Source organism: Lineus longissimus, chromosome 2, assembly GCF_910592395.1.
Source record: "Lineus longissimus chromosome 2, tnLinLong1.2, whole genome shotgun sequence".
Lineage (NCBI taxonomy): Eukaryota > Metazoa > Nemertea > Pilidiophora > Heteronemertea > Lineidae > Lineus > Lineus longissimus.
The window spans coordinates 9,576,232-9,598,714 of NC_088309.1; the positions used below are offsets into that span (position 1 = coordinate 9,576,232).

The window sequence follows — 22,483 nt, forward strand, 5'->3', positions numbered from 1 at the left end:
TTGATAATTCGAGGGAGTATCATTTTTTCCTTCGAGGCAATGAATGATTCAGAATTTATTCATCATTATCACTCACAAGATTTGAACCATATTCGGCTGTAATCACTTTCAGTTGCAATCTTACAAGCTGGTAACAGAAACGTTGAGTGACTTTCACGTTGGCAAACCTGCACAGCTGTACCCAAGGCTAGGTAGGGAATCACTTCAAAGTCTGTTAAAACACCAAGACAAAACTGCTATATATATATTTCAATAAGTTATTTATTAAGGAAAAATACATTAGAACATTCATACAACAATAATTTTATAATATCACTTTGAACAAAGTTTTGGTATGATTTGAACCAGTCAAATGCCATTGTTGATATTCTTGGGCAAGCTCACTAAAGCCCAACAAAAGCTTTTGGCTACCACCAAAAATTTAAGGACAATTCTCGATAAAAACGCTCACTTTCCTAATGACTTCACAGCACAATTACACACTAGCAATTTTAGATTAGAAACTTGTATCAGAAATGTCAACTTAAGCAATATTAATATTTCCTTTTACCTGCAGCAATACCCTCTTTTTTCGTCAGTATCTTTCATAGTCAAAGTTCTTAAACTTTTCAAAAAGTTTGGAAAGGCTGAACACCTAATGAGTATGATAGATGCAACAACTGCCATTACTGTTAGACAGTATTAATAATCTAGAATAATTTGTTAAAAACACTACCAATATCACTCGCTAAAAATTAAATTGTCTACAACCACAACACAGCTATTGATGAAACAGTGCTTAATAAGCACTCAAACTGATTGCCAATTTGAAGATTTGAAAATTCTGCTTTCGATGGACCAAGTGAGTTGATTCATTGGGACCATCAGATCAGTCTCGCTCATCATGCTCATTGAACTTAACATACATGTATTTTTGATTACTGTTCACTACCAACAATCTTGTGCAATGGACTCAGGCTCACTATTTATTCAAAGGCTGGTTATTCAAAGATCCGTTTCAAATTAGAATAGATATCGTGAATAGTTGTTGAACCTCGACTAGAGTGAAATTGTATCCCCCTAGATAAGGTAGAATGGGGTATTTGTAGCCCCGGTTTAATTGTAGCCCCTGCCCGTGATACTGATTGATATCCCACGCATCAAACAATGCAGCGGCTACAAATAAACCGGGGCTACAATTACCCCATTCAACCTTACTTTTGCAAATTGCAAACATTTTTAATGATGCCTTGTACATTGTACATATCAAGATTCTTTCTTAATTCTTGGTGTCAATTAGAATCCAATCGGTAAACTGTAGTTGGTAATAAAGACAAACTTAATTCCCCCTCCCCTCTTCAAAATGTAAAACACCACTTGTGAATAGTGATGAACATTAGCACATCTGACCGCACAATGAACTCAGCATATTGGTAATACCAAAGGTCTACCAGCAGCTTGTATATTTTTGGTAATACCAATAGACTTTAGAAATTTTCATTACCCACAGCTTATCACCTAATGTAACAATTTGAATCAACACACCTTTGAAAATCCAGTCTCATATTTCATTCATAACAAACATATATTATCGAGAACAACAATAACGGAACCCTGTGTCATCACAGGGGTAGAAGCAACTTTTTCGTTTAACATATAACTTTTGCGATTGAAATGGTTTAGAAATAATCAAAGAAAATTATCACATTGTTCCTGTATTAAACAGCAAGGAGAGACAAACGAGAATCTTAAACAAACATAAGGCTTTTCTATCTGCAGCAATGGCCTCAAAATCATTATAGCCAAAAAATTGCACCATTCCACGCCAATTACAATGTAAAAGAAGCTTAAACAACTGAAAAACGTATTTTAACTTCTTACAAAATACACAGGTCGTATGTACAGATTTGGACTCATTTTCTACATTGTATATCAGCTTCTTGTCATTTTACAGAAGGAGACAGATAGGAAGGGAGTGGTTTTGCCCACTAGTGCATTGGTTACCGCCTTTGATTTTTGTAGATTTAACTTTTCATATTATTTAGAATCAAGTTTGAGACTGAGCATTAGAGTAAAGTTCCTCAACTTATTTGCCATCTCGATATCTGTTGACAACGAAGAGTTCAGAACTTGAAAAGCTTCTGACTGACCACATGGGTGAAATTTTCCCACCAAAAAGGGTCAGTGCATTAGAGGTTCCAAGCACATTAGTACCTATCTGCCCCTTCCTGATCTGACATCGGCTGATATTATGATATTTAACACAAACAATCTCACAAACAAATTTGGTGTTACATTTATATTTACCTAAACCCCTACGTACAGGGATATAGGCAGAGGAAAAACCTGTACATCACAAATCCAGGCTCTCTAAGCAATTGACAAAACAACAAATTTCTATTCTGCCCTCACAAGGCAGAAGGCAGCATTCATCGATCAATGCTGATGGAGCACCATCTTGCTTTTTCAATCGAGCCTGGAAGGAACCATAGTCCAGATGTTAAAATGTGAGCAAAGTTATAATGCTTTGAAGTTTATAGTTGCTGCATGTTTTACAGTACTGAATGTGTACAAAACAGCAATTACCTCATAATCATTCATAAGACCATCCTGCCTTTTACCTTGTGAGGAAATAATAGTCTATTGCATTTCAGTTTTCACATCAAATTAATTTGCATTTAATTTGTTTCCAGGCAATTCCAAGCCATCTTCAGATAGCCCGCAAATGAGGGGTGAGAAAAAAATCTCTGTGCCTTGAAACAGATTTTTTTGGGAAATAAAATGGTCACTTAGAGTCCCCCGTTAACCAGCATATTGCCACATGAAATTGATCTTTATTTTTTTCGGTACACCCATTGTCAAAACTTTCGATTCCATTTGTGATTCAAAGTCTATCCCTCGATTTCGAAAGCATACAAGAACAATGATTATAATGTCCCTTGCAGCTACATCCAAACGCAAGCAAATGTGTTGAAACTCCTGAACACACACTCAATTTGATTGATACTTGGTTGAGTATTATTTTAAATTAGCGTTATATAATATTTTATAACAGATATTAACAGAAACATTTCCACAATTCACAATGGAAAATTCAACAAACTACACAAAGTATTAACAGTATCGAAAATGAAAAATTCCTATACAAACAAAACGCCTTTTCCATATGAAATAAAGGAATGTTTCTCTGGTAAATTAGATTCTTAATTATATTGATATATCAATTAACATTTTTCTGCACTAATTACATGAGTTTACAATCACTGTCAAAAGTTACATACACTGGTACACGACAATTTGTAAAACTTTGGTATTACTTAATATGTTCTCATTGGTTAGAATGTTGTAAAAAACGTACATTGACACGAATCAGTCAAGACACCATTGCAGAAAATATACTATGTTCTCAAATAGTTCTCAGGAAACTATTTTCCAGTTTCACGCACACCCAGAAGAATTACACTTAGGTGGATTACAACTCCGACTTGACATTATAATCATTTCATACAGAGGCAGAAAATAAAGTCAACCAACTTCGTTTTCATGGATGAAAACACATTTTCTTCTTGAAGAAATATTGAAGAATCAATTCTAAGTAGACTAAACTGATAATCGATAATTCAGATTTTTGAATTTCACGAGACAAGATGATTGAACAAATGTTGAACAATCTCATAACATATCCGAAAGGATTCTTGAAATCTAAAAAATCTAAATCCTCTAAGTGCTGACAGACATACGTGTACTTTCATACTAAAGTGTTTCTTCATACTAAAGTGCTTAAAAAGATTAACAAGACTCTTTTGTATCATACCTGCGATTCGTATCGAAACGCGGGAACTTTGGGTCGCGGGGAGGATCCCCGCGCACGCATAGCCACGCCGTGGTCCGGGACCCCTTGATCTACAACGGTATTCCCCGCCTGACTGATCCCAATCCCTGGACTCTCAACCGCAAGAGAGTCATGGTGACATTTGAATTCAGGGGCAGATGACCCAGAAGCTTGAGGCGGGAGTGACGTTGTTCTCTTTGCATATTTTTTGCTGCTTTTGCCTCTCTTTAGCTGTCCGGGTAGACCGAAGCATCCTTTCCGTATCACCATGCGTGCGTTGCCGACGGCTGCCTTGGAGCCGCCGTGGGCAAGAAGGGCACTCAAGTGGGCTGCATACCCATCATCCAGTACCTGGAATAAAAGACAAGGTGGCGAAAAAGTGGCCATGGTGCTCCAGTGATTATCATATTCAACCCCAAACCTGAGCAGACGACAACGACAACTCACTTTTTCTCAAAGACTCAGTAAGGTATGAAAATAGTCAATGGCAAATTCATCAGCTGTCCCTGTAAGTCTGAGCACTGTGCCTTCAATTGCTGATGACATTGTCCAGGACTTGATCGGGGGGGATGAGCACATTTTTCTTCACGACTGATCAAAACAAAACTTGCTGCATCTACATCTTGATGATCATTGCTTATCAGTGTGGGCTACTTACCGTTGCAAGCGAGTGTTGTTTTTTCGATGCCTTCCCCACAATGAAGATGCGCTCTGCCTTCACACCCAGAGACTGATACACAGATATGTCTTTACTCGACCCGTAGGCGGCATGAATCACAATTTTAGCCTGAAGAAAAAACAAAACATACAGCTTATAATCAGATATTCTGGATACAGCATGGCATTATGGCTGAGTGAATTTGACTTGAGTCCACAGCAGAATCTTTCTTCAGTGTTGATTTCAACAGAATCTTTCCTCAGTCTTGTTTTCAACAGAACCTATGCTTTACTTACGTCATTAATCAGCGACTTGAGATAGAGTGCCTTCTGTCTGAGAGGATCAGCCGACAGGCCGTCCATGAAGGAGACCATTCCATGCGGGAAGTTATGCTGCGCCAGCCAGCTGACAACCTTCTTGTGTTGCATATCTGGCCGAGCTGTCACATAAATTATCAGATAACCTAGTTCTTGCCAATGCCTGAAAACATAAAAGCATGAGTGAACAAGAGGCCCAAGGGCCTGGCGCTCAGCTGAAATATATGAACATGGAAAGTACCCGATAGATCTCTTTCAACCTCAGTTTTGTCAATATATCAGGCAAACGTACCAAAGTAAAAAGACTTTTAAATGGTGACAAATATGCCACTTATTAGTCAAATCTAAGTGCCTGAGCCAGGCTGACCTTGAAAAGTAGGTCAAATAGAAAGCCCATGTGATATCATGTAAAGGAGACTTATTGTACACCAACCATAAAATTCATGTCACTCTGGATACAGCAAAGGCTTTAAAATAGAAAAAAAAAACCAAGATGGCCGCCCACCAAATTATTCAAAAAAGTAAAGAAAATGTATTTACAAGTGAAAAAAGTAAAAATTAAAAAAAAAAAAAAATTGACCCGAAGTGGGATTGGAACCCACAACCTTCAGAGTCATACAAGAGCGGGAAATTCAAATCAAGCTTAAACTCGGTCAACACAGATTTTGGCTCAGTAATGCCAACTGGTAGTATCAATCAAAACTACTCTTAGTAGTTTCAAGACCTACATGCATGCGGTCCTTTTCAACTTTATTTCAAGCTTCTATCTGCTTGAATAAAGCGCCAACAAATTGTTTTGTGATTTAGGCTTTTTGCCCCCTGGTGGCCAAACTGTTAATCCTGCCGGACCCACACTTGGTCTATTCAGGAGTCCTGAAGGGTCTAAATGGCTTATAGGGAAAATCTATCGCCTATCCGCCATAGTTTTGAAACGTGCCTGTTTAACGGACAGACAGACAGACAGACAGACAGACAGACGGACATTCATTCTACCATTTACTCATATGAATAGCTCAGCTTGTCAGCTGAGCTAAAAAGGGTGACATAGACGGGGAAATGTACACCACCGGATACAGTCTGTGCTTGATCAGGCATCGGTCAGATGATATCCTGAACAAGGCATCTATGGAAGCAAATCCAGAAAGAGACTTTACCTTCGAAGGGCACACTTATTACTCAGTGAAAAGTCAGTCCTGTGGGCTGTTTTCCAATTCAAAATAAAAGTGTAACCTCTTTAAATTAGACTCACAGACTGAACCATAACACTCAACAGCCAACCGTGCCCACATGATGTGATCCGAGAGCTGGGCTTAAAGATGAGCGAGTGGTGTACTACATTTTGAAAATTGTCTATCGTCTACGACATGTGACAGAACAGGATCTAGTGGACTTAATGATGAGGTACTATCAAATAAGGTGTCCATCAAATGAATCATGAGGGACTGTTGAGTTATACTCTAAGCCTGTCCTATAGGGCTAGGCTATGGTTTTTGTCTTTTTTACAGCTACAGTACAGCCATGCACAACGCAGTGTACAGACAGTACAGGATTGCAAACCAAAAACATGAGCATTGCTGCGTAACGAAACTGCAGTGGAATTCATACTACGATGTCATAATGTGACTTTCAAAATAATTGTAAACAAACGTAAATGGCGAAATTTGTTGCAAAATTGCCAACCACAACAACTCAGGGACCGTAGCCAAAATGGCCGACGGCGAATTCTCCGGTCGCTAGCGCAGTCCATAAACAAGCATCAATTTCACCAACTTTGGGCGCAAGCTTGGTCATCAAAGTTACAGAACTGTTAGAAATACATCCAAACAACATATATGTACAGTTAAAAGTGCATAAAAATCCCGTTTCAACCTCCGGCCGCTACCTTTTTTTCTCCGCCAGACGCCGGGCCCTACCGGTCGTTATTTAGTGCGACCGCCACCAGAGTGTTTATCACGATCTTTCGCCGTTTTAATAGCGCGTTTTAGGCAGATTAATCAATTATTACATGCATGCATTATATATCACCGAAATGATAATTGCGTAGGCTATTTGAAACTAAGTTCAGATATTATTTTTGATCTTTGAATTGAATTTAGGCGAGTGATTTTTGACACCCGGTCGACATATCAGGACTTGTAAAATTCACGCGAGATCGCTTGCATCATCGGCACGTTTGAAAACCGAATTTCACAAGTTCCACAAATATTTATCACATACCATATGTATCACCACAAAGGTAACTCTCTAGACTACATGTATTTGAAACCAAGTTCAGATACTTATTTTCACAAAAATTCGAAGCTATGCAAGCGATTTTTCAGTGGTAGAGATCGACGGAAACAAATTTCTCGCTCTAAAATGACATGAGACGAGCACCAACTTTCGCTAATTTGTGCACAAAATTTCCGCAATATTATAAAAAACTATCGATAAATCTGAATTATATAGACTCTTTTCAGTACCTAAACAAATTTCAGGTACATAGTCATGTTGATTAAAAGAGTATCAACCGATTGAACATGAGAAAGTTCACTCATCTTCATTGAAGCAGCGACTACCGCCATTTTTAAATGGTGGCATCTCTTCTATCGATCGGCCAATCAGCGGCACTGCTTGCAAAAAGTTGAGCCACCGCCAAATTTGAAATCGCCAAAATTCAGTCAATGTGCCTGCAGCGCCAACTGGCGGTGAAAACCATATTAATTCCATTAAAAGTAAAAAATGAAAAAATATTAAAAAATATTCAGCCACATTTGAAAACAATATTTGCTCTGTGGACCGAGGTAAAAAGGGAAATAAATCTAAACGCGAAATGACCTCATTCTCTTAATACAGGTCGGATTGCGCTGATTTTTCGTGTTTTGAGTTCACCTTGGGCAACTCCTAATTTAGCACCGTCAACGAAGTGGCTAGGCCTTCCCAATCAGAAATGTCCAATTTTGTCCACAGATGGGTCCCTAGATGGATGGATTGCAGGACGGACACCATTTGAACAGCTATTCTACTAGCTCCGCTGACTTTGTCAGCTGAGCTAAAAAATGACTTACAATAAACCCCTTAGTTTCGCAGCCCTAAATTTGAGGGAAATGTTGTTTTTTTTCTCTTAACAATACAAATTGGATTCGTTACTTTTCAGAAAATCTTTGATCAACATGATAAGCTTACCTCACAACATCGACTGCTCCAGCCCTAACTTTAGGATCTTTTCCCATAATGGAGACACTAGCGGTGAAAGAACCATCGATACTGAACACAACACTCTCAGTCTGAGGTGGCAGCACCGTCAGGTAGAAGTCGACGGTCGTGTGGTCTCCCCTGCAATCAAATGACAATGTTGTAGCGGACTTTTGATAAAAGCCTATAGACAGATAGCAGAGGAAGGCACGTCACTCTGGCTGGAGAGGCAGAATTCTGAACTAATGCTAAGAGCCGAGTGTGGCATTGATTAGATCAACTAAAGCATTTATCATATCAAACCCATAAATAAACAAACTGTTCTGCCAGACTCCAGGAATAAGACTTCCCTGCTGACTCACAGACTAGCATGATAGTACTTTCTATAACTCACCTGACCACCATCTTGACTGGGTACATTCCCTGCGTGAACTTCTTCTCCTCAGGTATGGTGAAAGAGACACGGCCATTACCGTCGGTGTACTCGGTGCCAAGGTAGAGCCAGTCGCCTAGTGGGGGCTGCGTCATCAGGTGAATATCAACCTGAAATGACAGTCATCTATCATTGAAAGACCCTTCGTACAGTATTTAATTCACCTTTCAGAGAAAATCCAAAGAATGCCTGTATAGACAAACAGTTACAAATGTGACCCACCACGACAAAATGAGTCGCATGTTGCACAGAAGATGAGCCTAAAATGACACCAGGACATAATAGAAGAAATTGATATGCTCCGATTTTACAAAAGGCAGACAATGGTGAAATGAACAACCAGTCTGTCTCAACCTGTCAAGCTCAGAGCGACATGCGACCTGTTTTGTCATGGCGGGTCACAAATAGTCACTGAATGATATCCCAAAGGGGACACTCATTATTAGTCTCTTACCTTCTCACCAGAGAGCGAGACCATATCAAGAGGTCCATACATGAACCGAGCCACCAACACCTGTGGACCATCTTCCAGTACTATTACGTCGTTAGCACGATGATTGGGTCCTACATTCTGAAAGAAGAATTGTGGAGCGTTTTCCCAAAGTGATCATCAGAGAATGTGGCCAACATCAAGCTTTTAAAGGTCAATTTCTAAGACATATTACATACTTAACAATAAGGAATTGATACTGAAGAGGAGGTTTTGGTCGTCTCATCAAATAATGTGAGGGTGGAGCTAAACACGTTGCTGACGTTTTTGACGAACCAACCTCTCCACAGGAGCGGTGAGACAACCCATACTGACAGTGAGGTATCAATTTCTATTTTAAAGCACCTTAAACCAGAATGTTGAAATGTGACTTTGACGGCATTGCGTCTGCTTCCATATTCTGTATCAACCCCAAGCAGGTATGGTGGCCCAACCAATACCATAGCCGCTGCTGCCAAAACATGGCACAGTGCATCATACACTGTAAATGGTGCTCCATTGTAACCAAGGTGTTCTATAATTCATAGTGCCATACAGGAGGCTGTGAGTGTCGTGCTGGGAAATGCCTGGTTGGGGAGGGTAGTGATGCCTCGGGAGGTTTTTTAAGCATACAGTCTGTACAGTGATGTGCAGGATAATGTTTGTCACCAAATCCAAATACTCAGGCACTGGGGATAAAACTACATGTAGAAGTCATTTTCGTAAACTAAGATTTTTCTATTCTTACTTATTTCAGGACCAAAATACCATCAACAATAACCAATTTTGTCCTGTTCACACAAAATATATTTTTAATGATGAAATGGAAAGAAGCGATAGAGAATTGTCATAATAGCATCATCAGAAACAACCTCAGATAGTATGGAATTTAAAATGCACTCAGAAAGGTTAACATGTGATAACCACTGCAAAACTCTTGAGTTAAATGGACGGTGTTAAATTGGACAGGTATAAGCAAGAAGGAATAAAGCAAGTTTATTCAATTCTGGTAGAAAACATATTGTGCCGCACTACAGGCTATAATTACCCTGATCTTCCAATTAGAATTAACCCTTTTTGTCTGAAATTAGTGTGCCGATTTTAAAATATTGACAAATTTACAAGGTGAATTAGCCTGAATAAATTACAAGGGTTACTGAGCATGCGGACGGTAATATTTTTCTTTTATTTACAAGTGGCCTACCCACCCTCAGCTTAACAGTCTGAAAAAAGATGAATGGTAAAGATGTAACCAGTTTGACAACAAAACCAAGAAATGACCTTACCTTCCACACTTACACAAAAATATGAAAGCTTTTTTTCATTTAGGATAAATTTTTTAACTAAATCTTCTTAAGAACATTTTTGAACAAGTCTGATGGCACTGAACTGAACAATAACGAACACAACACTCAACAATATTGTCAAGCACCAGGGTTTGACAATATGCCGCAGGTACCATCTGGATGCAATGACGTCTGCTCAAAATGTCACAAGGCAAAAAGGTAGCACTAAGCTCACCTCCTATGTTGATGTGGGACAGCTCGAGTGCTAACTCTACATTCTGAAGCAACACAACCAACAAGCAGCAAGGAATGACTATTGACAAAATAACAGTGGTGAAATGATCAACTCCTACCCAGAGTTCATTCCAATACATACCCTAAGTTTGATAGTAGTGCGTCTCTTCATCCATTTTTCCCTAGGCTGGGCTGGTGTAAACATCGGTGCGTCTTTGCTACCGTCTGAACCACGTATACTTATACTGTCATGGCGGATAACCTACAATATTGAAAATAATCAGAGTGAGAATTATGATTGATATCATCAGCTTTTTGTTGCCAAACCAGGCTGATCGATTCACTGAAATCAATTTCTAAAACTGAATATATCGCCAGGCCGAATATTTTGAGATGCGAGGTGTTTTTGATGATTATGTATGTCAAGCTAGCAGAAACACAAGCATTCATTCATCTGTTATGTCATGCCAATGCCCATGCCATGCCATGATTGGCTGGAGACAGATCCCTGATCAAAGTTGACCGATTACAACTCTTCTTTCATAGGGAACATTCGCATCGAATGATGACTATTCATGCCTTCTGGAATATCTGTAATCGGTACTGTTAGAATTTTTATCCATGAAGAAAACAACAGCATGAATATCACCTTGACGAACGAACCGATACCACTTTTACCAGTGATACATTTGAACCAATTTCCACGCACTAACCGACATACCACTGCCAACAATAACAGGATTGTGCCAAAATATTGCAACTGCCCTCATTTTAGTCATCGATGTTTGAGAGAGGTCTTCTAAATAGTGCTTATTGATTGCGAGAGAACAGAATATAGCTTTAAGTTACAACAGGATTTACCTCTCTAAAGAATCCCTAAAACAACACGATTCTCCTACTTCATGCAACTTTCCAAGTTACTACTTACAAAGACAGTGAATCAATTTTTTGTTGATTTAACAGAATATGCAGAAGATAGCAACAAAAGGCATCTTTCTGTTTGTTTACAGCCATATAGGGAATATCAGTGTCAGGTGATCTTGTCCTAAACTTGAGAGGGAATTGTTGCACACATCGGGAATTGTAGCACACATCGGGAATTGTTGCACACATCGGGAATACATGCACACATGTAGGCCTATCTTAGGTCAGATATCAGAGGAACGGTTTAATTCACAAATATGGATGGCTGCCCTCGTCGGGCTCAATTTGAAACATGATGACAACAATTACATCAAGTGACAGAATTCAAGGAATGAATCCACCAGAGAGCTGCACTGCTTTCGTCACTGCTGCAGCAACCAACACTTGGCTCCAGGGGGTATTTGGTTCTTCAAATCACCACCAGGTGCAGCTGATGGAAAGTTACACAAAACTGGATTCACATTGAATGGCACCATCAATACACATTGCAAGCACACAGTTAGTAATCTTGTACATTTGTAGTTCAGACACAGTCGAAAGGTTGATTTCCCAGCACTCAGCCTGACATTTTGACCAGTACCAATGTGCAATCAAGTATGAAGACGAATAGTGAATGAAACAATAATTTTAAAATATTTTGTTAGATATAGAATGTCAACCAGCATGTTAAACAAAAAACAGCTCAAATTCCATTTCTGACAAATGGCAACACACAAGCCTTCAATCAAGTATCTCCTCAATCAGTATATCCTCTGCTGTCCAAAAATTCCGAAGTCCAGAAAACTTCAAGAACTCTCATCTATGCAAGCTGATGAAGCAAAAAAATTTACCTTATCAAATTCGGGACCATTCATCTAAAACATGAAAATTAAGTTGCAACTGTACACAAAAGCAATTCAATGCTGCTTGCCAAAGCCTATATAGTACAGAGATGACTTCTTGTAAATAGCTACAGAACAAGTGCTTTCTCACAAAAAAAAGCAACAGAGAACGTAGGAGTTAAGGCCACAAACATTGTGAAAAGCAGTTGAAAGCATAGTGATGTTGTTTTGGTTTAAGCAGACGCCGACGTTTTTCTTCTTGTGAGCACCACCTGGTGAGTATAAATCCTGACAAAGCACACTATTTACAAGTCGTGACATCACAAATTCAGATATCATCGTCAACTGAATACATTTATCTGGGTCCATTCTTCATCTTCTTTACTATTCACCTTTGTTCACCTTTTGTTGACTGCCACTCTGATTTGGCGCCACCTAGCGACTTCCAAACCCCATTCGATATGACTGATACCCAGCAGGTTCTAACCCAAGTTGACTGATAAACATCCTCTTCTTAGTGGGAAATCAAATGTGTTTTCATGTCCCAAGCATAGAAAATATGAAGTAGATTTGAAGATTAGGCCATCCCGATCAAATACGCACCTGTCTGAGTATGAATGAGACAACATCGCTGGACTCCCAGTAGCTTGCATGTAAGAGACATGGCAGTGCATTCGTTGGGAAAGAGTTGAGAGCCTCGGGACAGTAGAGTGCATAGTCAAGGCGCTTGGCACCCCACCAGCGTTTCGTCACTGAAACAATGAGAATTACACAGGTGTAGACCATAGTCAACTTGCCAACCAGAAAACCAGTATCACGATTTCCAGCCAAGGACAATATCCAATCAATACATATCAATACATATTATTTATATAGCGCCCCAATTACTCCGCAGGAGAGTATTCTGGGGCGCTATCCCTCCCGTAGGCAGCTGCAAATAGGTGGGCCTTCAGGAGGGACTTGAAACCTTCAATGGAATCGGCATGGTGGACGCTCGTCGGCAGCTGATTCCACAGTCTTGGAGCAGCTGCCGAGAATGAGCGTCCACCGAGAGTTGGATGCTTGAATATGAATATAAATGAAGAAAATGCAGAGTAGGCTTTAAGCCCTTAGGTCTATGTGCCTGTAGATGTTATAGCACAGATCTAGCTGCATGGGAGTTTGATCAAATACAATGACTTTAAGTTATCTGACTAAAACTTCGCCTAGCAGAACTCGAAAAGGTATGGACAGACAATTGACGTATCACCCACCTGCAGCAATGGCCGCCAGATTGATTTCGCCATGGCCAGACACTTGACTCATGATACTCATGTTGCTTGTCCGACGTTCCAGGTGTGGCTTATCAACAACCATACCATCCATCAGGAGCGATTCTGAGTTACTTTGTATTGTTTCAACTGCAAAACAAAAGAGAAAAGACAATAAGGAATTGAATGATTTTTGAATAAAAAAACCACGATGTGGAAAGATTTGCTCCATTTGGATTCCTGTGGTTTCAAATGGAGAGGGATATTTCTACTGTGATAGAGAGTAGCACTGAAGTCCATTCACCTACCTAAGTGTACTGATTCCCCGTCACCAAGAGGATATCTGCTGTAGCGTGCGATCTTCATTGGCGCGACCAGCTTGAATTTATGATTGAGGAAAGGTTCGAGGCGACCAGCTGAGGGATCGGTAGGGTGGAATAGGTTGTACATTTGGTGGCAGTTCGGCCTCTGAGGAAGAGCTGGAAGGAAGAGGGAAGTTCAGAATGATATGTTTTGTGGCATCAATCTTTTTCATTTCGAATAACTTTTAATTTACTGAGAGGCCTGAATGCTGAAAAACATTTGCAATTCGACTCACAAGAACAACCATTCTCAAAGCTCAACTGATTTACCATACACCGTTTGGCAACAAGCACACAAATGGTCTAAGACCGCAACACTGACAATGATCCTTTTTAGAATGTCCAGAATGGGATTCATTGTTTTCACCCTCACCCATGGAATGAGGGATCGAGTCAGTGTCTTCTGGACATCATTGCCTGGGCTAACGAAGGATCCCACACACACACACAAGTGTTGAAGCAGCACACCAAAAGGCACTAACTCATCGGCTAAAATCAGGAAGAAGATGAAACTGTAGGTCCTACTTACTGAATCGGTCACCACCCAGAAGACACCTCCGCAATGCCAACACCATCGCAAGCGGTGATCCGAACATGAAGAAATCCGTCACATCAAATTCAAAACACGACGAATTGTGCTCTAACGGGTAACTATTATATTTCGATCCCGGTAGAGATAAATGTCTCGTGTATGGAGAATTCGGCATGGATTTATGCGTTTCGTCCAATGTTTCACTCCGGCCACGTTTGTGCTGGAAAGACCCTGTCTGCGTCAACATCGTCTTGTTTTCTTCCGTCGGCGTCAAATCCGGATTTGAGAAACTGAGTTGTTTTATCGTCTCTAGGTTTGATTTTCTGAACACGGAACTGGAAAGTTCGCTTTCTTTGTCCATGTCGTGATCACTGTCATGGATACTGCCATGACTGCTGTTGTGACTATTGTTGCGGCTGTACGCATGCGACCGACACAAGCAGTCGTAGCCAAATATTGAACCAATACTGTCAGCGATGAGTATGACCTGAAAATACAAGATGCAACTATCTTACAGTCCAGAAATTTGGTTGAAAGAAGAATGTTGTAAACCACTTGTTACAAACCATCCAAGAAACCAACAACACACTCGGTGATAGGCCTTACAAAGAAACCATCCAATTCCAGCAGTAACTGACCTGAGCTAGGGTCCTTACTGAAAACTATGTTTCTCTATTGGCAATTCTCAGCAACCTACATTCATAATTTACCGTTAAGAATTTTGTGTTTAAATATTTTTAAAACTTGATACATATTTTTATACCTTACAGCAAAATGACTAGTTATCGGAAGAGGATTGCCTACCTGGCCAGCGAAAGTATTTCCTTCATCAGTGTGGAGGAAATCATTGAACACCTGGTTCGTCTTAGCTATGACCTTGCCGACACTGTCTTTATATTCTTGGCTGGACACAGTCAACAGAGGTATGGCTCCAAGCGGGATATAATCGTTGGTTACAACTGCACCTTGGTCTACATTTAGATTGTTGGGAGATTGAGCATCAAAACTGTATGGACTTAGGCTGAAAGTGAGCATGAGAAGATTGAGCATTGAAATGATGGATTTGCACCGAGGTAGACTGTGATTTTTCATCAAAACCAAATGGAATTTTGCCACATAAAACCCAGTGAGCACTGAAACACAACACAAATCCTCCTCTAAAATCCTTGTAGACCAGATTTGTTAAAATTCAAAGTTCTACAAGGTGCTGGGAAAAAGTTCTAACCTCCAGTCAAGGTTGTTCGCACAATCTGTAACTTAAACTTTTTTTTGCAAATTACAGAATTGCCTACCTGGAAAGGGAGGCCAATGCCTCAGCACATACTGGTGGACATGGCACAAGACGAACAGAAATATGGCCGACAGCTGAGGGATAGTGAGCGCGTACAATGGAATCCAAAGTCGTCTTGAATGTGCTGACATCAGCACGTTTGGATGACTGATCTTGGCCAGCATCCAACATACTGCCTGCAAAGTCAAGGAGATAACTATTATATATTTGTCAGCATCCACAGAAATATTCCAGTCAGAAATACTGGTAATTTAAATCCTTTATTTTTGCAGCCTTTCAATTGAAAGCTGGGAATGTCATGTCTAGACTTACCTCCGTGTATTAGGACTGTGGTTTTACACTGTTGGCTGGACAGTGAGGTGCTCCCGGTAGCTGGGAATGACATGTCTAGACTTACCTCCATGTAACACCATGAATAGGACTGTGGTTTTACTCTGTTGGCTGGACGGTGAGGTGCTCCCGGTAGCTGGGAGTGACATGTCTAGACTTACCTCCATGTAACACCATGAAAAGGACTGTGGTTTTACTCTGTTGGCTGGATGGTGAGGTGCTCCCGGTAGCTTGGAGTGACATGTCTAGACTTACCTCCATGTAACACCATGAAAAGGACTGTGGTTTTACTCTGTTGGCTGGACGGTGAGGTGCTCCCGGTAGCTGGGAGTGACATGTCTAGACTCTGATTGCCAGGCTGAAGATTATTTTTGTAGAATTCTAATTTCTGATCGAATGATGAGGCAAAGAAATCTGAAAGAGAAAGCGATAATTTCAAAGGACTAACTGACACCTTTATTTTCATGGCCCCAGAATATTAGCAAAAGATACTTACTTAACTTTATAGTTGAATTAATTTCTGCTAACCGATGGACTTTTCAATAATGCATTAAATCAATTATCCCAGGTACCTGATGAGACCTATAACATCTATTGTGAGCCCCTTGCCATTTTCTTTCATGGCACTGAAGGTACTTTTAAACATATCTGAGTTTACCGTATTTTCAACGGCCTGATAATGTGACTTACTTGAGCCTCGACCAGAAGCACTGGGGCTTGCAGAGCAGTCTGCAAACTCATCACTAACCATTTCCATTGAACTAGCACGATAAAGCTTTAGTGAACTGGCATCTGGTGGTCCCAGGTCGTCTAGATAGTAGGATAGAAAACACACACTCAATCAAAAAGGTCAAAACAAAAGAGGAGGGACACAAGGTCTGGTTTACTTCAGTGGCATGTTTATACATCAGAGATGAAATTCCAGCCTTAAGCCAGGTTTTCCCTTATTTCTGCTCAGTTTTTTAATAGTATGCCAGGCCCAGCATTCAATTTCTGCAGATTTGGTTCTCAATTGATTTCAGAGAGTAAACTAGATTCTAAGTCCTTTGCACTGACTTGTGCAACCTTGACTGACACTGCATCATTTGACCCAATGTCCAGTCTAAATGACCTTCCATGACCAAACTTGAAGTCGTTCACACAAAAGCAAGCATAGAGAACAAATCAGGAACTTCAAAGGAAAGTACCTAGGCTATCAAATATGTGCATTGGGAATCACAAAACACCACAAGAGTGAAAACTAGGAGAATTCAGCTCAACTACAAGTTAAAGGTCAAAGACAAATTCAAGGTCAACTTCTAGGTTAAGGTCAAGGTCAACTACTCACCCATGGCATCAAAGAACTCATCATCAGAACTTGTGTCCTGTAACTTCTCTAAGCTCTCCACCCTCCAGTCTGATATGGACATGCTGGAACCTGAATAACATTCAGAAATTATATCGGTGGCAAAAACAACATTGGTGGTGGGAACTACAGTTGTGGTGGTAAATCAAGGTCAATCCTAGAGAGTGAATTATTTTTCAATCGCTATCTACTGTTAGGCATTTGTCATATATGTTATCAGAACTATTAAGCAAACAATGAAACCTGGGCTTCAGATTTGAATACATCTGACAGGCAATTTTGTTTTATGCATTTCTGCAATTTTTTTCTCTGAAGGTGGCAAGGAGTCAGAACTAGCGATAGGATCAATTACCTGAAAAACTTTCCTGAAAAATAATGAGCATGAGATAGGTGCTGGGATACCAGCAAACTCAATTGAAGACAACAATACATTTGTTTGTGAAGAATGACAGAAACAGAAATTGCCAGCACCATCTGAAGCCCTGATTTGAATTTAAACATAGTAAAATAATAGACAGGGTTTAGTTTAGGCTAGGCTATCTGTGTTAGAGCTACAGAGAACAGCCTAAGACTAACCTGGTTCGCCCTTTTGGGGAGAACTACTAGTAATCCATGGCTTAACCATGGGGCTAACCAACTTGGACTTAGAGGGTGTCTTTTTAAAAGACCCCCATCGCCTCATAGGTTCTGAAAAGGAATGACAAATGCCCTTCAAAGATTTAATACTGAATAAAGCAGGATGTACATGCAACTGTAAGGCACCTGCGGCAAAACTTGTGGTAAATTTTATTGCAACATCCTCAACTGCATTCTACTATCATTACAGATATTGTACATGGTGTCTCAGAAAAATTGAATCCAGTCATCAAGACAAAATACAGGAGGATTTATTTTTTCAGGAATACTGAAAACTAGGTACCAGGGGACCAATCTTTCCAGCCTGTCACTGGCCAGTGCTGTCACCAAAGCATACCAAGGGACTTTAATGACAGTCAAGGACCATGCTTATAATGGTCCTCATGGGTATGATTTCCATTTGATTCTTGGCATTTTTCTGAGACACCCTGCGCCATAATCTTTAAAGTAGAAAAGTAAAGAAGGTGATTCACAACACAGTGCCACTGAAGAAAACGAAAGGTAAAATCATCATCAGCAGCCAACTACTTTGGTTTAGCACCAACTGTGCATTCGGCTGTTGATGAAAACATGATCAAGTGAGTGATCATGAAAAGTAAACCTGAAGAAAACTTCATAAGACAGCAATCCCTTTCATTGGTCAAAGAATAGGCTTGTTTTATTTTGATTATTGAACTCGCAAATGATAACCACAACCTCTCCCCCAGATTTCGAAATCAAACAAAGAGGAATTTATTACAAACCCCCTCCCCTCTTGGCAAAGAACCTCTGATGGTCAGCCACTGGGTTACAATGGTAATATGTACAATTTCAAAACACAAATGCAACAGCATTATTCTTTAACCACTGAAACCTATCTCGCCAAATAATGAGCAGAAGTGAGGAAAGTCATGCGACTTGGTGTAGTGGATGAAGTAATTATACACTCCTGTCGTAGTGTTTGTGCATGCCTCCAGACATGCCAGGAGTCTTGGAAGGGCATGCCAAACACTATGACAGGAGTGTAATAAAGTGCATGCAAACCAAGGTAACATGGGTCAGGAGAAAAAGTAGAAATCATCGAAATTAAAGAATTGAGATTTAGGTGTGATTTGAGAGAAATGTTGTGGTGGTGAAGTTAAAGTATATTGATACAGGCAACAAGGTTCCAGCTGTTTGTTAATGACAAATAAAAATCTATTTTGAAATATTTCCTTGAAATTAAACTATTTTGTCTAATTGTCAAACATGCCATGGTATTCATGTAATTACTACTTAGTGATATCTAATGTAGAATAATCTGTGCCTTTGATGAAACATATTGTACCTCTCATGCAATAAATTGTGAATTTTGTGAAACGTTTGTGACATCTGTAAAGTGAAATTGAGAAAGAGGAAGCGACTCTAAGTGTGAAGAATAAAAGTTTGAGGTTTAAAGAAAGGATACAATTCCAGCGACTGAAATAAAACACGCAAAAGAGCCACAAATCAAGACAGGGCTTAGGTCTGCAGGATTAGATTCGCAAAAATTTTCACCAAAATCACAACACACGATATATTAGTAATTTAGAAAAAAACTCAAAACCATTCAAAGCATGTGTCCTAGGTATCTTAGATACTAACTGTACGAGTTTAAGTCAGCCATGAAAATACTTTAATTTTGTTCTATGAGAGATAAGGCATACATCAACATGATATTTAAATATACACGTAGGTTTGTGGTAACATATGGTTAACCAATTCTGTAACTTAAAGCAATGATACTTGAAATGAATGGTAATGATTGAGACAGTGCTCATGCATGTCCTCCAACTGTTCAAAGTTTGAACAAGCATTCTGTCAACAAAATATGTATCCTATATCAAAATCTAAACGCATACATGAACATACATTTGGCACCCATTCGTCTTCCCAATTTCTCTATTCTTAACCCCAAATGAGATAAATGGCCACTACGCTAGCATGAATACTGCAGTACCGCTAACACCACTTCAAACAAGTTGTAACGACGGCCCTCAAATAATCAATTACTCAGCTAATTCATAAACCTAATTATTTATTAATGAATATCATGAAACAGAACGTACGGTAATGACCGCCAAGGGACATTCGGTTCATCTGGGGCAGATATCAGTGTCAATTATACCCCTAATCTCATGAACTGATATCATCCTCGTCTCTACCATTAGCAAAATTGGCTAGTTCCAAATAGCTTATAAATGGCTAATGGATTATATGTATATTTAATGTTTCTGAGCATCCATGACATGTATGACAAAGGAGTGGGAGGATTTGTACTTTAATACATAGGTTCTTCTCCTTTTTCATAAGCACAGTAGAACCTCTCTATTAAGGACACCGTCGGGACTGGCAAGTGCTGTCCTTAATAGAGAGGTGTCCTGATTAGAGAGGTCAAATTGAATGGAAACGACCTATTTGGGACCAAAAATAGAGAGGGTGTCCTTAATAGAGGTGTCCACTAAGGGAGGTTCTACTGTAAACTATTTTTCTGAAGTGTTTGGTATTTTTCGGTTTTTGTTTCTAACTCTTAGATAATAGCCAATTCTGCATCACCAACAAATGACGATTTATGTATTCTTTCAAGTAATTTGTAAGTGCATGGTATTTTTATTATTGTATTTGGAAAAGAAATGGCAATACTTATATAACTATGACCTGTCCTTAAAAGGCCTTCTAAACTGACAAGTTAGAATCTAATCGTCTACCTAGGACAGCGGAGCACATTCCTCCCTCCCGACCATGAAACCAATGGAGCACAGCCACTACACCAGTCAGACCTACCACCCTTTCTCGATCTATTAGTCCCCCACGAGATCTTTTTCGTAGCCCCCGATTCGGAGAGCTTGCGTTGCTCGTCTGCCTTACTCTTGTGTATCTCCAAGCCCGGACGTCCCGATGATGATGAATTGTGATTATCAAAAACTTCATCTCGGTCAGGTAGCTTTTGTGCACTTTCCCCATTCGGTTTTGTCCCATTGGTGTCTGTTTCCCCATCCTCCATTTCTCTAAAACGCCTCATTTTCTCCTCTAAGGCTAACTGTGCCTGTCGTTCTAATTCCCTGATATCACTGAGTTCTAAGCCGTGGTACTCGTCCTGCCAGCACCACGCTTGTCGATGAGCTCTCAGCATTGTCTTTCTCAGCCCTGCAAAAGGAAATCATGAGTCAGATTCTGTTATTTTGGACCAAGGTGGTTCTTTCTCAAGCAAATCTGCTAATTAAACAGTTCAATACCTGTTGACTATCAGGTTTTTATGAATGGTGTACAAGTATGTTTTAACACTGCCATGAAAAATGATTGTATGAGGCCAGAACTGCCAAGGACTTGTCTTTTGTACCACGGCCAAAGGCTTGTCGGATCGCCCCTGCCAGAGACAGGAAAAGTACTTTTCAACTTATGCACAAAACAGGGCAAAGAGGAAAACTGGAGTGAGGATTATACAACTTACCAATGTCATGGATAAATCTCTCAATCTTGGTCTGCATTCCCCAGTACTTGAATTCAACTCGACAAAGTTTATAAGCACACATGATATGTTTGTTACCGATCTGCTGCTCCTGCGCCTCCACGTAATCCGTGTGCCAGGTTTCCGTCAATGGTCCCCGCCCAGTTTTATCTGATATGAATAGTTTCGGATCCTCCTCTTTTCGGTAGTCACCGCTTGATATTGAATCCTTCACGATGTCCATGTAATCTGAAAAGGATAAAAGATGAGACCTCAGCTTACTACAATCTCAATAGGATCAAGAGTATATACACTACGTCTGCTTCTCTTACAGAGAAACACCAATTCATACCCAATCATCAAAAGATCTTACATCAAAGCCCATGTATGTGTATTCACTCCTTTCGAGATCCTGCTGCATGATATTTGATGTGAGGTGGCAGCATACAATCGCTACGCCCATCTCAGGTAATGCCATCAAACGTCAGCCCCCAGCCCCCCTCCCACCAACATCCACACCCACACACCACCAGCACCACTATGGCAAATGTGTCCCAAACAGTTAAACACCCACCACCTTACAACATTTCAGAGTATCTGCTTGCCAGGGCAACTCATCTCATTAGGCCAATTGGCAATCAACTGGTTTGTCTAACCTAAGTCTGGTGTAAACATTAGGGGTGTCAGTAACGAGAGCCAAGCAAGAAGTAAGAGCCTAACTGAATCAGTTTTTTACCCTATCTCACTTTTAGCACTCTTAGTTGTCAGCGCCACACATTAGTTAAATCATTTTCTGATGGAAGCAGCCGTGTTTCCCATGAAAGCTCTAGTATTGAGGCGTAAAACACTTTAGCAAGGGTTATCACCTCCAGTCGTGTTGCTTCTTTCTTTTAGCACTAGTGGATAACCTGGGCAACACCGACTTTTTACCAATTTCTAACATGAACCAGAGTGCTGGAGTCTGGAGGCATTGATATGAAGCAAGAGAAGTGTTGGAAAAAGTTGACAGACTGAATGAGGATTATCATGCTAATCTTATTTATTGAACGAGACTTGATATGATCAAATTAGCTCATCTTGATCGAATCTCCTTTCACTCCGGGCTAATGTTACAACCCTGGATAGTGATGCAGTAATGGAGACATAAAACATGAAAATGACTATG

General features: G+C 40.0%; 1 protein-coding gene across 3 annotated transcripts in view; it reads right to left on the bottom strand.

Annotated features, from left to right (window-relative positions):
- Positions 1-243: 243 nt before the first annotated feature.
- Positions 244-22,483, bottom strand: part of LOC135482559 (protein retinal degeneration B-like) — a 54,995-nt gene continuing 32,755 nt past the window's right edge. Inside the window, exons 6-25 of one of the 3 annotated variants that reach the window (XM_064762688.1) lie at positions 21,322-21,567; positions 20,739-21,017; positions 17,814-17,924; positions 17,220-17,309; positions 16,583-16,702; positions 16,148-16,306; positions 15,564-15,738; positions 15,076-15,292; positions 14,269-14,758; positions 13,686-13,856; positions 13,381-13,527; positions 12,731-12,879; positions 10,525-10,644; positions 10,071-10,085; positions 8,848-8,964; positions 8,355-8,503; positions 7,952-8,101; positions 4,766-4,949; positions 4,470-4,598; positions 244-4,162 (exon numbers count right to left, since the gene is read on the bottom strand). In XM_064762688.1, the coding sequence (XP_064618758.1) occupies positions 3,788-4,162; positions 4,470-4,598; positions 4,766-4,949; positions 7,952-8,101; positions 8,355-8,503; positions 8,848-8,964; positions 10,071-10,085; positions 10,525-10,644; positions 12,731-12,879; positions 13,381-13,527; positions 13,686-13,856; positions 14,269-14,758; positions 15,076-15,292; positions 15,564-15,738; positions 16,148-16,306; positions 16,583-16,702; positions 17,220-17,309; positions 17,814-17,924; positions 20,739-21,017; positions 21,322-21,567 (3,593 nt within the window). In that variant the 3' untranslated portion in view covers positions 244-3,787. Of the gene's footprint in view, positions 4,163-4,469; positions 4,599-4,765; positions 4,950-7,951; positions 8,102-8,354; positions 8,504-8,847; positions 8,965-10,070; positions 10,086-10,524; positions 10,645-12,136; positions 12,161-12,730; positions 12,880-13,380; positions 13,528-13,685; positions 13,857-14,268; positions 14,759-15,075; positions 15,293-15,563; positions 15,739-16,147; positions 16,307-16,582; positions 16,703-17,219; positions 17,310-17,813; positions 17,925-20,738; positions 21,018-21,321; positions 21,568-22,483 lie in introns of all 3 variants that reach the window. The other 2 variants (XM_064762687.1, XM_064762689.1) reach the window with 2 other exon arrangements.